Raw genomic sequence first — 17,743 nt, forward strand, 5'->3', positions numbered from 1 at the left:
ATCAGTACACTTAGGCAAATATGCAAATTACATATTTTGCATATAATGCATAAAAAAAATGCAAAAATGTCAAATTTTGCATATTTTTATAAAAGTGAGCATAAAGTGCATATAATTTGAAAATTTGGTGGTAACTATTTATTTTTATATTCAAACTTACATATAGCATGAAAATGCCAATATTTAATTTTGTTTTATAATCATATGGTATTCAAATTCTTGATATAGTAACTAATAAAAGACAGCGACTTCTAGTTTTGTCACGTTTTGTCCTGGAATTAAGGGTTTGTGTTTACCAGTTTATGTCTCTACGTAAAAATTTTTATTTTGACGGTCAGTTTCACTTAGTTTCACTTTTGTTGTAAAATTGGAGGCGTAAACAACGTGTATTTCTAATTGTGAATAATTATTGTGCTTTGAAAATGTTGAAAATAAGCAATGTTTCAACTTGGAAAAAAACTTACAAAGAGCTATATATGGATATGAATAAAGTTTATTGCTCTTGTTGTGACAAAACTGTAAGTACATACGTATTATTTTTTATTTTATTTTAAAAATTTACACGGTGGTACAAAAAAAGATTTTAAAATTGGAGATTATGTTTAAGAAAAGTACCGACACAAGGCTAGTTCGCAATAAATCGATGTATTTTGTCTTTTTCAAAAAAAATTTTTTAAACTCCTTGCGATAAAAAATAGGATACCTATTTAAAATTCTAATTATTCAATAGTCTACTGAAGGGTCACTAACATTTTTTTTTAACAATAGCATAGTTTGCTTTAATTTTGCTAAAAACAAAAACATATCATAGATTGGACTTAATTAATTAAGTGCTTTTAATTTATGCTCACAGTATTTTTTCTTTAAATGTAAACAGAAAAGACCAAGAGCCTTTTGTAAATATTTGGGGTTCTTCCTTCTTGCACAGTCATTTCTTGACATTTTCAAGAATACTACACCAATTTTTATTTGATTTAATTTAAATATTTTAATTGTTATTCAAAAACGGTTCATTTTTAGTTCATTTCTACAATCTTAGATTTTAAAAATGGGTAAACTATAGAATATTTATATTCTTTAAAAAAAATTTCAAATAGATCAGCATGTCACAATCGCGAAACATTTAGCTAAAAAAGTAAAAACACATTCGGTGAAAAATATCAATCTTCAGTGTCCAAGTGCTTTCAGCCAAGTTCCAAAAAACAAACCGAACAAGAAACTTTTAACGAAGACTTGTGTCGTGCATTAGTATCTTCTAATATACCGCTTTAAAAATTATCTAATGAAAACATTAGTTTATTTAAAAAAAAAATTGCAAACAGAACATTCCCAGTGAACGAACTCTAAAGAGAAATAATGTCAATTTGTTATACTCCTCAGTTATCCACAACATAAAAGTCGAAATAGGTAAGAATTGCTTTTACATATGTGTGGACGAGACCACTGACTCGTCAGGAAGATACATTGTGCACTTGTTGATTGGTGTACTTAGCGATGAAACTTTCCAAAATCGTATTTAATTTTTTGTAAGCAAGTGGAAAAAACCAACGCTCTAACAACATCACGGTTTCTACAGGAAGCGTTAGCAAAATTTTTTCTTCCTGCTACTGTGCCCAATGATAAATTATTGCTTATTTTATCTGATGACGTACCATATATGGTAAAAGCAGGACAAAATTTAAAAATATTTTATCCAAACTTAATACATGTCACTTGTTTTATTTTTTTTGTACAAGCTTAATATTTTAACATAGTGGCACAACTGACTTTTTTTGTATAAGAAAAGATTTTTTTTTTATATTTTTCTCATTCCACTCATAAAATGTATAAGGTTCCAGGAATGTTTGTGTAAGTGAATAGAATAATATTAGTTAATACAAAAATGGTTTCATTTTTAGCTCAATTCTTATTTGCCAATATCTCAAAACATCAATTTTACATTAGGCCATTATGCTTCTGAGCGACTCATTTATCTTGTGGTCAAAATAAAATATTTTAATAAATCGTAAATTTTGCGGTTTTATTTGTGAAAAAGCCTGAAGTTTAGGAAATATATCAAGAAATAATAATAAGAAATAATAATACAATTTGTTTTAAATTCGTGCTACGTCAACAACCCTTTGAGGTTAAGGCATAAATAAATAAATAAACACATATTTTATTTTACTTAAAATTATTTTTATAAAAACAAGTGCATATATCTATTTAAATTTTAAATGCATATTGCATGTTTTCTATTTTTGTATTTATAATATACCTTTATTTATATTTTAACATAATATTTAAATAATTGCTATATACACTGCTCTCCAAAATTAACGCATAATTTTAAAATTCTTATTTTGAGTTGTAATGAAAAAATTTTTGTTTGTTCTTTTCTGCTTTATGGTTGTTTTAGAATATCTTAAATAAAAAACTTTTCTTTTTTTTTACAAAAAATGTATTAAAATTAACAATATAACATCATAAATCTAAACATCTAAACAAACTAACATTATAATTAATACCGAAATTTAAATTTTTAAAGTTGAAGAAAATATTAGTACCGTCTACTAGTATCGAGTACTGTCTCCTCTGGCATTTATAACTGCTTGAAAACAGTCTCTCATACTGAGAATACTCGTTCTGATTTCTTCTTGATCAATTTGATCCCAAATTTCAACCAACCGCAAAAACAGTTTATCTAATGTGATTGGTACATTAGGTAGTTGTCGTCGTCGTCTGCCTATGATGCCCCAAACATGTTCTATTGCGTTGAGGTCAGGACTTCTAGCAGTCCAATCCATTGCAGGAATTCCAACCTCCTGACGATACTGCTGCACAATTCTTGCCGTGTGTGGTCTAGCATTATCATGCGTAAGCATGAAATGATCTCCAATAAATGGTGCAAATGGCACGACATGCTCTTCTAAAATGTCTGTTATATATCTCTGCGATGTAAGCCGACCGCGATCTATTCTAACTAATTCCGTACGAGCCTCTAAATTAATCCCACCCCACACCATTTCCGAGCCGCCGCCATACTGTACAGTCCCTACGGTGTTACACTGTGCGTAGCGTTTCCCAGGCCTTCTATACACTCGGTTTCTCCTGTCATTAGAAAAAAGACAGTACCTGGATTCATCGGTGAATAATATTCTTCCCCAATCGTCATTATTCCAATCAACATGTTCACGAGCAAAATGAAATCTTTGCCTTCTATGGTCTCTGGTCAATAATGGGACAATTGGTGCCCTTCCAAGATGTAGGTCGTTTTCGGCAAGTCTTTTTCTAATCGTATTTTGGCCGATTCTAAAGTTATACCGATCCAAAAATTCATTTTGTAGAGAAGTACTGCTAACAAACCTTTGTATCAGTGTACGAAGTGTTAAAAACCGGTCTTGATTAGGAGTTGTAACTCTTCTACTGCCTTGGCCGGGTCTTCTCGAATTACCTCCAGTGACAAAAAAACGTGATAACACTCTTGAAATGGTTGACTGGGTGACGTTAAAACGTTCATCGAGTTCTACTTGAGTGTATCCTTCTTCGCGAAGAGCAACGATTCTAAAACAGTCACTTTCTGACAAATTTCGATTTTCTTGCTGCTGGTGGTTCATTTCAAAGAAAAAACACTTAATAAACTTGAAAATCTCCTTTAAACGTTCAGCACAACCTAATCTAACCCAACTAAATTCGAAATAAAATGAAGCACACTTAGCATGTTTTTATTTTTCTGCAAAAAATGGTAAAAACATCAGCGTTTTTTACCGTTCTTTCGATAAATTTTACAATATACCGGGGGTAACAATAATATATTAGCACAAAAATCGAAACAATAAAATTATTTGATTTACCCGGGTTTTTAAAATTATGCGTTAATTTTGGAGCGCAGTGTATTAATACGGGTAAAATATATCTATTTAAAACTTTAAAAAATAAAATATGTATTAAAATAAATTCAAGAATATACAGGGATGAGTGCCTTAAGAACCGGCAAAATAACGCAAAAGATAGAAAACATAATACGTTGTGAAATAAAAAGAGATGAAAGTAGTAGAGGTGAGAAATTATCGATATTAACCTATAATTTACTTTACAATGCATTGGAATTATCGAAAATTTCCCACCTTTAGACGTTAGCTTATGAGCTGGTTGACTTCAGTCATAGTAATACGTATCACGTAATGTAAGTAAAAACAGTTTAAGTACGAGTATGTTTTTATCCAAAATTAAAGTATTGATCAAGAATAATGTGTGATTTGAGACGTCGCATAAACTCTTCTTAAGACAGAATTATCATAGCATAATTATCAAATTACTACTAATTAAACTGTTTACTTACATTTGCTTTATTGCCTTGAATCAGTTTTTACTTTATGCGAAATTAAAAAAATGTAAATATTCGACGTCATACTTGTAATAATATGACTGAAGTCAACTAGCTCATAAGCTAACGTCTAAAGGTGGGAAACTATCGATAATAATTTCCCACCTCTACTACTTTCATCTCTTTTTATTTCACAACGTATTATGTTTTCTATCTTTTGCGTTATTTTGCCGGTTCTTAAGGCACTCATCACTGTATATTTTGTATCAGCAGGTTAGCAATAAAACTAAAAAGACGACGACACCGTGTTTAAAATATCATCCATCAATCGTTTCTCAGAATTATTCGGAAATACTAAACGCGACGTTGAATCCTCCTAGCGGATGACTACAAACAGGAGCAAATAGAATTACTTAGAATAAAAGAGATTTGATACTATTGATTTTAATCTGTGCCTATCTTTAATTAGAGTCTATCTTGTAACGAATTATTTTGCCTACCACATGGGGTATTATTATAAGGGGTAGAAAATTGGGGACATAAATTATTGGGGAGGAGATAGGGCAAGCAAAATAAATCAAAACGTATTCGAACGGCACTTAGGGTTTGTTTGGAGAACTGGGGTCGTGGATAAGTAAATGACAAGGGGTCGGATTGGGGCAACTACAAAAAATGAAACAAAGGGGTACTAACGTGAACCTCTTGGGACAAACAAAACAAAAGGAAACAGGAAATACCTCTATCAATTTAAAAAGGGCGCTGCTTCGAGGTGTCAAATTATAACCATTACAACAGCTAGTTCAACAACTATTGGAATAGTTATTAAACATAAAAAATATATATTTTCAAAATAAACTCAAAAAAGGGTCGAGAGAGGGTCGAGAGGGAAATAAACAAAATGGTTAGAAAAAAATTAATAACTATTTAAATGGGAATAAGCCACAATTAAAGATTAAAATCCGTTTATTGACGTTTCAATTTCCACTTCGAAAATCGTTCTCCTACTTCGGAAATCGTTCTCAAAATACAAACATTAGTAAATTAAACAAATTTTGTTTTTTGTTACTTAGTGAAAAATTCTTCTAATAATTTAATTTTATCTGACTCATCTATATTGACAATTCAGACATACCTTATACATTTTAAAGTAGACGACTTTAAAATGATATTGCCAATATTGTTGAGTTGCGTTCCTGGGACGACTTTACTTATAAGATAGTTCATTCGATTACATGAAATCAACTTTAACTTGAGAATATCCGTCAGAAAAGATCATATTATGTAATTCGTCTTTAAAAAGACAAATACATGCCATGATGACAGTAAAATTCTCCTGTTAGTGATTCCATAGTAAATTATGAGGGAAAAACCAGGAAAAAACCTCATAATACTATCCCGACATGGTAAGTATTTGACCGTGCATTTAGTTTACCTTCAATAAACACCAAATTCCGATTTTATATGTTTGTTATTTAAAAAACATAAATGATGTATTCTCTATATGTTGGTATTTTCCTTTTAATAACTTCCTCTTTCAATATGGGTAACCAGATCCTACTACATTCTGCCGAGGAATTCGCGACACAATTGGTCTCATTTAGCATAATTAGAGCCGCTTCTTTGATTTTTCTCTTTTTACCATCCGTTTCTTTTAGGACTATATTTGAATAATTCCATTGGACCCTATGTTCATTATCCCATGCGTGTTTACAGATTTGAGATCTATCAAATTCTCCATTTTTAATATAGGATTGATGTTCACTTATTCTAACATTTAATGGTCTTGATGTTTCACCTAAATAAAACTGATCGCATTCACAAGGTATTTTATAAATGCAATTCTTTGTCCTTTCTTGTTCATTGTTAGGTTTGGTTTTGGACAAAATAGATCTCAACGTGTTTGTTGTTTTGAATGTTGTTGAAATCTTGAATTTATTTCCTATCTTTTTAAGCTTTTCCGATAATCCTTTTATGTATGGTATTGTTATTTTCCTCGTATTATTCCTTGCATATGCTGTAGGATCTCGTTCTAAGTTGTTTTGTTCTATTCGATCGATTGTTGAAAATTCCTTATTTATAAACGATAAAGGATAATCATTTTTTAATAAAACAGATGTTAACAAATGTTTTTCCTCCAAGAACGAATTTTCGTTAGAACAAGTAATTTTGGCTCTATCGTATAAGGATTTAATAATTCCCTTTTTAATATTAATATTGTGATTTGATTTGAAATTTAAATATCTGTTGGTGTGTGTTGGTTTTCTATACACCTGAGTTTCGTATCCAGTATCGTTCTTAGAGATTAAAACATCCAGAAAAGGTAATGTGTTATTATATTCCTTTTCCATGGTAAATGTTATTGTCTCTTCTTTATCGTTTATATCATTTAGGAATGTGTCCAACAACTCTGATCCATGAGGCCATATTGAGAATACATCATCTACATACCTCCACCATACTGAGGGTTTTAAATTTTGTTTAGAAATAAAATTTTTTTTTTTAAATATTCCATAAATATATCGGCTAATAATGGAGATAAACTAGAGCCCATTGCTAGTCCAAAACTTTGTTTATAGAATTCATTATTTAGTTGAAAGTATGTATTATCAGTACATAATGATATTAACTCCATTATAGCTGATATATTTAGTCTTGTTCTAATTGCCAAGAGAACGATTTCCGAAGTGGAAATTGAAACGTCAATAAACGTATTTTAACCTTTAATTGTGGCTTATTCCCATTTAAATAGTTATTAATTTAAAATGCCACAAGAAAATAGCTTCAGAACAATGTTAGAAAAAAAATTAAACATTTATTGTGTCTCACCACAACCGTTTCAAAAATACAGATAATACATAAAGACAGTCACAAAAGTAAATATAAAAATAACAAAGGAAAACTTACATGTGTTCTATTCATTTACAAACTCGGGAGATGCTACAAAAACTTACAAATGTTACTGGACTATAAAATGTGGCAAATAAAAAATTATCTTTTTAAATAATGAAAGCAATTATTATTTCTTAAAAAAGATGTCTATCTTGACTTTTTCGGTACAATTTAACACAAAAAATTAGCTTAAATTTCACTAAATTTCACTCTGCATGTCTGGGGTCGGGAACTGGAATCATGCGGGAATTATACTGGGGGCAGATCGGGATGACGACCAGTCTGGTCGTCCACCCGGACCACCAGCACCGGCTGGAACACAAACCTTGAAAACTCGTTTCCTTTAAAGACTGGAACAGGCACAGCACAATGGCAACATGAGGTCAATTTTAAAACCTGTTTGTAAAACTGCTAAATACCAAAAATTAAACTGCTACTGCATACTACATTTCCATGACAAGGAACAAAACAGGAAACAATACAAATTCGAAGCAACATTTTTGACTAACACTATAAGCGACTCTAGCCGACAGCCGCTTTAGCGAGAGTGAACAATTATCTTTTAAATTCATTTGCACAATCTTAGTATAAACAAAACGTATAACTTGGAATATTTATTTGAAACGCAGAATATCCTAAAAGAGGCTTTGATCAAAGAATACCGACAAAATACGCATCTTGTAAAATATAAACAAACTTATAAAATGGTTTACATTAACTTCGGCGACGTAAAAAGAACGAAATAACTATTTACGTTTTAACTCATACGATTGGGAAATGAAATACACTAAAATATTGTTCGATTGCTTTAGCAAATACGAGGAGATTTCAATACATATCCAAAGAATTTTCAAATGCTACAATCTTTGAAATAATGTAATTTTAAGAATCTACTTTGGCCGCCTTAACTTATAAATCGACTATTGCTGACTTTGTTCTATTAATAAAAATAGATAATAAAAATCATGTTAAAACTGTATTATTCTTAATGTAAAAGAACTTACCATCCAAAAAAGTGTTTCGTTCGCAAAACTAGAATACGTATCGATTGTAGAAAGTACGCTAAATATCAAACAAACAAGCACCAGCATAAATCTGAAACAATAAGCTAAGTATTAGTGATATAGCGTAGGTACCCAAAAAAAATATTCTTTATTCTAATATTCGTAACAGAAAATGGGATTAAATTAGATTCACATTCACGTCTACAAGTTAGACATTGAGTGGGAAATACAATATTTACAAGTACGATTATTACGTCACGTGTACTTCATAATATATATATATATATATATATATATATATATATATATATATATATATACTTATATATAGATATATATATATATATATATATATATATATATATATATATACTTATATATAGATATATATATATATATATATATATATATATATATATATATATATATATACTTATATATAGAGTTCGTTATAAATAGACTTAGGCAAATATGCAAATTGCATATTTTGCATATAATGCATAAAAAATGCAAAAATGTCCAGTTTTGCATATTTTTATAAAAGTGAGCATAAAGTGCATATAATTTGAAAATTTGGTGTTAACTATATATTTTTATATTCAAACTTACAGATAGCATGAAAATGCAAATATTTAATTTTGTTTTATAATCACTTGGTATTCAAATTCTTGATAACTAATAAAAGACAGCGGCTTATAGTTTTGTCACGTTTTGTCCTGGAATTAAGGGTTTGTGTTTGCCAGTTTATGTCTCTAGGTAAACATTTTTATTTTGACGGTCAGTTTCACTTGGTTTCACTTTTGTTGTAAAATTGGAGGCGTAAACAATGTGTATTTTTAATTGTGAATAATTATTGAGCTTTCAAAAAGCCGAAAATAAGTAATGTTTCAACTTGGATAAAACCTTACAAAGAGCTATCTATGGATATGGATAAAGTTTATTGCTCATGTTGTGGCAAAACTGTAAGTACATACGTATCATTTTTTATTTTATTTTAAAAATTTACACGGTGGTACAAACAAAGATTTTAAAATTGGAGATTATGTTTAAGAAAAGTACCGACACAACGCTAGTTCGCAATAAATCGATGTATTTTTTCTTTTTTCAAGCATTTTTTAAACTCCTTGCGATAAAAAATAGGATACCTATTTAAAATTCAAATCATTTAATAGTCTACTGAAAGGTCGTTAACATCTTAACAACTAAAACTAACTCATAACATCGTTACATATATATACCAAAAGTATTATTCTAGAATAATCCAAAGTAGTCCCACCTCTAATTCGCCTACGTGACCGGTTGTTCTCTCTCGCACTCGATACATCGCGAAAGTTCTCGAAGCGTTTTCGAGATGCAACCGTTACATGGGCCATGCCGAAAGCATGTTCGTAACAATATATATTGGACTTAATTAGGTGCTTTTAATTTATGCTCACAGTATTTTTTCTTTAAATGTAAACAGAAAAGACCAAGAGCCTATTGTAAATATTTGGGGGTTCTTCTTTCTTGTACATACATTTCTTGACATTTTCCAGATTACTACACCGATTTTGATTTGATTTCATTTAAATATTTCAATTGTTATGCAAAAACGGTTCATTTTTAGTTTATTTCTACAATCTTAGATTTTAAAAATGGGTACAACTATAGAATATTTATATTCTTTTTTAGATTTTATCTGAAAAAAAATTTCAAATAGATCAGCATGTCAGAACCGCGAAACATTTAACTAAAAAAGTAAAAACCACATCCGGTGAAAAATATCAACCTTCAGTGTCCAAGTGCTTTCAGTCAGTTCCAAAAAACAAACCAAACAAGAAATTTTTAACAAAGACTTGTGTCGTGTATTAGTATCTTCTAATATACCGCTTTCAAAATTATCTAATAAAAACTTTAGTTATTTTTTAAAAAATTATTGCAAACAAAACATTCCCAGTGAACGAACTCTAAAGAGAAATAATGTCAAGTTGTTATACTCCTCAGTTTTCCACAACATAAAAGCCGAAATAGGTAATAATTACTTTTACATATGTGTGGACGAGACCACTGACTCGTCAGGAAGATACATTGTGCACTTTTTGATTAGTGTACTTAGCGATGAAACCTTTCCAAAATCGTATTTAATTTCCTGTAAGCAAGTGGAAAAAACCAACGCTTTAACAATATCACGGTTTCTACAAGAAGCATTAGCAAACTTTTTTCTTCCTGCTGCTGTGCCTAATGATAAATTATTCCTTATTTTATCTGATGCCGCACCATATGTGGTGAAAGCAGGACAAAATTTAAAAATATTTTATCCAAACTTAATACATGTCACTTGTTTAGCGCATGGAATAAACAGAGTTGCGGAGGAAGTAAGAAAATAATTTCCACTGGTTAACAGTTTAATAGCGAGCGTCAAAAAGGTATTCCTGAAATCACCTGTAAGAATACAATGTTACAGAGATATGCTTCCTGCTGTTCCACTGCCACCGCAACCCATTTTAACACGTTGGGGAATATGGTTGGAAGCAAGCTAATTTCTATGCTGATCATTTTGTTGATTAAAAAAAAAATAATTAACCATTTTACGGATGATAGTTGCCAATCTTTATTGGAAGCTAAGCAAGCCTTTCAAAATAACATCCTCTAACAGCAACTGTCATTCATAAAATGAAATTATAGTTTTGTCCAGAAAACTATAACTCAATTAGAATCCTCAAAATTATCATTGTTAGAGAGTAGTTTTAATAAAAGAATTTGAATCTTTGTGTCAAAACGTTAAAGGTACTATAGGAAAGGAAATTTTTCAAAAATTTAAAGTAACCATGGAAAAACATAGTGGTTACCAGGTTCTTTCTGAAGTAGTTCAAGTACTAGCTGGGACATTTTCCGAACCACTTAATTTAGAACCATCTATTAGAGTAAATTTGAAAAATGCCCCAGTTACATCAGTTGATGTCGAAAGAAGTTTTTCTATTTACAAATATATGTATTCAGATAGAAGCTATAAGTTTTTATTAGAAAATTTTGAACATCATTTAATAATCTAATGTTACCACAATTCAAAATAATATTTATATGTTAAAATAATTGTATATGTCATGTATTTATAATACTTAAGTATTTTGTAAATAAAAAAATATTGTAAATATTTTTTATTACATGCATATTATTTTCTAGATAAATATGCATATTTTTCATAAAACACTGCATATTTTTGCATAAACTACTGCATATTTATGCGCATATTTCATACGTTTTTATTTGCATATTTGCCTAAGTCTAGTTATAAACAAATTTACAAATAATTATCGTTTAGCTAAAACTACATATCATTTAAAACCATATTTTAATCGATATAATTTAACAGCCTGATTAAAAAGCAATATCTGAAACTAATACAATTGTATACAATGCTGTTTAACTAAAGAATATTTAATTGCTCCAATTATATTACGAACTACGATTAAATAGAGAAATTGCGTACCTAAGCAGAAAATTTAATAGAAAATAATACAACTGGAAACAATAAAATATTCCTGCTGATGGAATAAAATAAATGTATTTATATTTTAATATTAGTTATGTTCTATTTGCTATACAAAATTTTATAAAAATTATATAAAGCATAAAGTTTATATTATTATTTTAAATTTTATATGGGTATCCGTTACTAAATCAAAAATTTTACGATGGGCGTTTTGTATATAATCAAAATTGAAAGGTACCTAGAATTTTGCAATTTTATTTGTCACATCATATTAACTAACGTCTATTAGTTGACGTATCACAGCAAATAAATAAAAAATAACGAATAAACCAAATGAAAATGGAACCATCAACGAATATTGATATGATATACAAAACTCGATTTTATAAGAAGTAACACACTGGCTGAAAATACTTACTATAATGGCAAAACCGAATGGATTACACAGAAAATTATACATCTGATGAAAGTTTGACGGAAACTTAAGAATAGGCATATTAACAAATGACGTGAATTAATCAAACTCGTAAAAAGAAAAATTGGGGAAGCAAAAGAACTTTGGCTTTGGAACTCATGTAAAGAAATAGAAGAACTTCAAAAAACACACAGTTTTAACCACCACAAGAAAATTAAATTTCCTTTTGTATAAGAAAATTGAAAATCCTTATGTACTTAAAAACGCAGACAAAAATATTTATGATCACAAATAACAGTGCAAAAACTGAGAGAGATATATCACTGATCTTTTTGACGAAGCTTCTCGACAAAATAATAGTCAGAAATAGCTCCAGAAGTCAGAAAAGCAATATAATAATCCAAAATATTAAAGCATCTAGACCAGATCAAATTCTTACTCAGTTACTTAACCTTTTGGACACGAAAAACATTACCTACTTAACCACTTTCTTCACCAAAATTTACGAAGATAAAATAGATGTCACTGTTTTAACATTATCTAAAAAAAGCAGGCCCACTCACTGCAGCGCAATTATACACACACACTTAAAATACAAGGGTTACACTTCTCGAAGAAGAGTTGTGTAGGTACCTATGGTCAAAATTGCACTCTGTAAGAGCTCTCAACATGGAGCTATGATGTAAGTCAAATGCTTTCTCAAAGTCTACAAATATGAATATTAACAGCTTGTTGTATTCTATAACTTTCTCCATCAAGGATTTTATTATTTGTAGGTGATCATTCGTTCCAAAGCCAGTCCTCCAAACATTAATCATTAACGTCTTTCAGTGCAAACAAGGCGTAATAGCGTAATAGTCGAAAAAGTATTCGATACGGCGTATAGAAGAACCTTTAACGTAATAGAAAGTGGCAAAATCTCTAGGACTTTCAATCAAACTAATGGCGTTCCCCAACGGTCGGTATTGAGTTCTACACTCTTTATAGTTGTTTTAAACACGATATATGTAAAAAAATTTAGCTTCCAGTCAAGATTTCACTCTACGCAGATAATTTAATAATTTTCTGCCGAGGCAAAAAGTTTGTACACGGTTGAAGCTATTCAAAATTATTTTGATATATTATTCTCACTGTAAGTATCAATAACCATGATCTGGATTCCTTGTCATGTACGAATCCCTGGTAACGAACTAGCCGACGTCTTTGCAAAACAAGCCTCGTCTTCTAATATGTAGACTCTAAACCTACAACTACATACAGATTGACAGTCGTATTTTAAAATATTATTTAAATGGCATGGTAAGATCATTGCAATAAACACCCTTCCAAGCTTTGTGATATATATATCCCACCATTAAAAAGCTTGAGTTTCCTTCCATGATACGAAAAAACAAAATCTTAATTCGCCGACTTAGAATCGACGATACAAGAATAATTCATTAACATTTAATAACTTCCCAAGATCTACCTACATGTACACACTGTGGTAATATATATATATATATATATATATATATATATATATATATATATATATGTACTATCAGCTTTTTTGGGATGGTCGCAATTGCTTCTAATGGAGCATTTTTAAAAAACAAGTTTAAAGTAGGTATTGGCGATTTCTACTGAATCTCTATTTATGTTACCACCGTTTAAAAGCGTTATGTTACTTTTAATTTTTATAATAGATAAGTTGCTGTAAAAAATGTATCCAAGTGTTGCTACACCACTGGTAGCACTTAACTGACCTGTCTTAAAATCTACCGAGGTAAATTTTCCAGCAAATGCTCATGAAAGCCGATAATGTATTCAAAAGATACTTTTACCCACAGATTAACTTTCTACGAGCAATTCGCAAAATTTTCCTGTTAGAAAGAATTCAAAAGGTGGGTTTTACCTACCTGTGTATAGAAATATTAAAGTTGTCCCCCGAAAACCACTTGGCAATAGTAGGTATTGAAAATCAGAATTTTAAGTAGTCAGTACAAAATTGTATCCCAGCTTAGCTGGTCGCTTCTTGTTAGAGTTTTAACTCTCGCATATTAGTTAGTGTTAGTTTCGTATTCGATCAAATTCGACGCATTTCTGGTTTAACTCTTTGGGGCCTAGTGGTTCTATAAAGATATCACAAATAAAATAATTTTTGTTAACGGCCTAGAAGTGATTATTTGGAACCACACTGTCGGAGTGCATTTCTGTGTATATCCCCACTTCATACAAATCTTGCCGCCGTAATATTTTATTGTTCAGACACACTAATCGACAGTTGTTTTGTATAAGTCACGAGTGAAGTGAAGAACGACAAACAATATATTTTATTTGAAATCAGCAATTTATTCGGTAAGTTTTTTGTTATTTCTGTTTCTTATGCGGTTCTTTGGTGATATTTGATAATTTGGTGTTTGTAAAACTTAGCATAAATTTACTATTTGCAAATAAAATTTGTGGTTCTTCTATGGAATCACCAGGTCAGTGGGATATGCTTACATCTCTGTTTTTGTTTTACTTCAGGTGTTGGTCATGGACATTAGGAAGTTGGCCTCAGACGAGGCATATGCTTTGATTGACGAAATACCATCAGATTTAGAGTCTGTCACTTCAGGGGCTCTATCTGAGTATGAATTAGATGGGTTTGAGGATGACGAGTTTCAAGTCATATCAAATAATAGCGACAGTGAGAATGACGAGGATCCAAAAAAAAAGTTTTGGACCCAGCGCATACCTGAGCAAATTGAAAGTCCTATACATACGTTTTTATATCTTTTTCCGAATGAATTAATTGAAACCATGTTTTTCAAACAAATCTGTATGTACTTTGATCAGATAAAAGGCATATATCGAGCACAGTTTAATTCAATCTTGCCCAAGTACTTTCGATCCCTAGATCATCTTCAGGGGCATTTCGTCAATTGTGGCCTATCCGGCAAGAACAAGATGTCATAAACATATAAATGTACATTACACTACACTACAAATGGACAAACAAACACTTTAAAATAATTTAAGAAAGGCTACATTACTTGAAGAAGCCGGAGACAGAATGGCTCCTGAAATGTTGGGGTGACATGTGACAAATGACCAAAATCTGTATGTAACGCAGCAATTTAGTGAACGTATTATTCCCACGAATGTTGCCGAAATGAAGTGTTTCCTTGGAATAAATTTGATGATGGGACTTACGAAGAAGCCTAGTTATAAAGACTATTGGTCATCTAAATTTCAAGTAAGGGATCAGTTTATATTATCGGTCATGTCCAGGTATCGATTTTCATGGATGTTGGGAAATTTGCATATGAACGATAATACAGTACAACCCCAGAAAGGTGACGAGGGCTATGATAAACTATACAAGTTACGACCAATGATTGACAGGCTAATACATACTTTTGCAAACTGCTATAAATCTGGTGAAAATCAAAGTATCGATGAATCGATGGTTAAATATAAAGGGAGAATAGGTTTTCGTCAATATATGCCTCTCAAGCCAATAAAAAGGGGGTATAAAATTTGGATACGAGCAGATAGTTCTGAGTTTGTATCGCAGTTCCAGATTTATTCTGGAAAAGATGGCTCTGGCGAAGAAGGCTTAGGTTCCAGAGTAGTAAAAGATTTAACCCGTCTACTTGTAGGCAAGCATCATAAAATATATTTTAATAATTTTTTTAATTCTATCCAGTTAGCCAGTGACCTTTTGAAAGATGACATTTACTCATGTGGAACTATGAGAAAGAAACGTAAGAATCAGCCAACAAATTTAGTCAACGATAAAACAAAAATGGCAAGAGGCACTTCAGAATGGAGGATCACTGAAGAAGGTCTAGTATATCTAAAGTGGATGGACAGCAAGCCAGTTCTATTTCTCAGTAACTTCCACAACCCAAATGATATCCAAACTGTTTCCAGAAAAAACAAATATGGTACCTCTCAAGACATTGCTTGTCTTCAAATAGTCAAAAAATATAACAAGCATATGGGGTATGTCAACCAGTCAGATATGTATATTTCTTTATACAAAATAAATCGCAAGTCTAAGAAATGGTGGCATAGGTTGTTTTGGCATTTTCTGGATCTATCTGTAGTAAATAGTTATATTTTATATAGAGACCGGGCAGAAAATGTAACAAGTTTTTCTCTAAAATACTTTAGATTATCTGTAGCGTTGGGATTAATTGGAGCACAACCAGATCCAGATAAAAAGGGCAGAAGGAGTTCTCAAGGTGTACCAAATAAATTTAAGACTATAGTTCCCCCTGAAATAAAATATGATAAATGTGCCCATCTTCCAATCCATGGAAATAAGGTTCGTTGTGCCCATTGCAGTACGCGTGCGCAACCACATCGTTCTAGGTGGCATTGTTCTACATGTCGTGTTGGACTCTGTTTAAGTGAAAAAAACAATTGTTTTTATAAATTTCACCAAAAGGTTTCACTACACAAAGGGTTAGGAGTTTAGACTCTCGCGTCTGAACGCTCATTCTTAATTAAGAATATTAATATTGAAGAGAACATCCTTAGTTGAAGTGATAATTATTAGTAATATTTTAATCTGTATCAATGCTCGTGTAGTGTGTCGTGGGCTAGTGTAATGTGGACAGTGATAGGCGGTTTCAATAAAAGAACTTTGCGCTAAAACTTTGGCTAAATATTAACTTAGTTGTAGTAACATTCAATTATTAAACTACGTATTGTTTAAACCGCTTATGTTATTATTTCCCACGCCAGTGGGTGGTCCTTCAAGTTGGAAGTTATTACATGAGTTAGTACGCTCTAAATGGTAGCAAGATCGCCATACTAATTTGTTGAACAAATGTCCGTTTTATTCTATCATTTAAATATAATTTTCTAAGCACTTTTAGAAGAATTATCAGATGTTTATTATATTTTGGTAGTGGCATGTTTTGGTTGAATTAAGAAGGTTTTGATGATCTCTTTTTTATGTTTATAATAATCATGCAACTCAGTAAATGCTCTGGATAAAGCATGCAAATTTTTCAGTTCATACCTTAATTGTCTCACTTCATTATTAACTCATTTATTACTATTTGGTTTAGATTTTTTATTTATGATAGGGAAGTTTATGTCAATATATATAGAAATATTAAAAAAAAAGTATTAAAAGCGATATTTGTGCCCAAAATATCATATATTTGATTCCAATGATTTACATTTATTTATAGCTTTTTTTTAGGGATAGCTAAAAGATACAAACCCCAACCCGCGTTCAACAATGACCTTAAATACATTTTCCAGATATCACTGCCGGTTGCTATCCTGACAGCCATGTCACACGTTAACAATAAAAATCCTTTTATATCGGTTAATTTGTGTTGTATTTGTGTGAAGCCAAAAAAAAGTGGATTTACAACAGAGCGGACCTTTTATTCGAATGAAATGCTCTCTCCCTTGTGATTGATTACCGGATGTTAGCTTAGCCGGCGAGTCAACTCAAAAGATATTATTGCAGTGCAGACTTTTTTAAAAATAAACCTTCAGCAGACATAGCCAAGATGGTATTTGTTGTGTAACTGAACGTACCCATATCTTGTTTAATTTACCATTTATTTAATATTGGAGTAATAATTTGAGTAATTTATCAACGAAATAATCAAAATAAAATGTATAAAGGGTGATTGAAAGTCAATGTTTTAGTTACAGTA

General features: G+C 30.9%; 1 protein-coding gene across 1 annotated transcript in view; it reads right to left on the minus strand.

Annotated features, from left to right (window-relative positions):
- Nucleotides 1–8,286, minus strand: part of KCNQ (KCNQ potassium channel) — a 186,896-nt gene extending 178,610 nt beyond the window's left edge. Inside the window, exon 1 of the mRNA XM_072528607.1 lies at nucleotides 8,200–8,286. Coding sequence (XP_072384708.1) covers nucleotides 8,200–8,286 — 87 coding nt within the window. The remainder of the gene's footprint in view (nucleotides 1–8,199) is intronic.
- Between the last annotated feature and the right edge of the window lie 9,457 nt (nucleotides 8,287–17,743).

This window comes from Diabrotica undecimpunctata, chromosome 4 (assembly GCF_040954645.1).
Source record: "Diabrotica undecimpunctata isolate CICGRU chromosome 4, icDiaUnde3, whole genome shotgun sequence".
Classification (NCBI taxonomy): domain Eukaryota; kingdom Metazoa; phylum Arthropoda; class Insecta; order Coleoptera; family Chrysomelidae; genus Diabrotica; species Diabrotica undecimpunctata.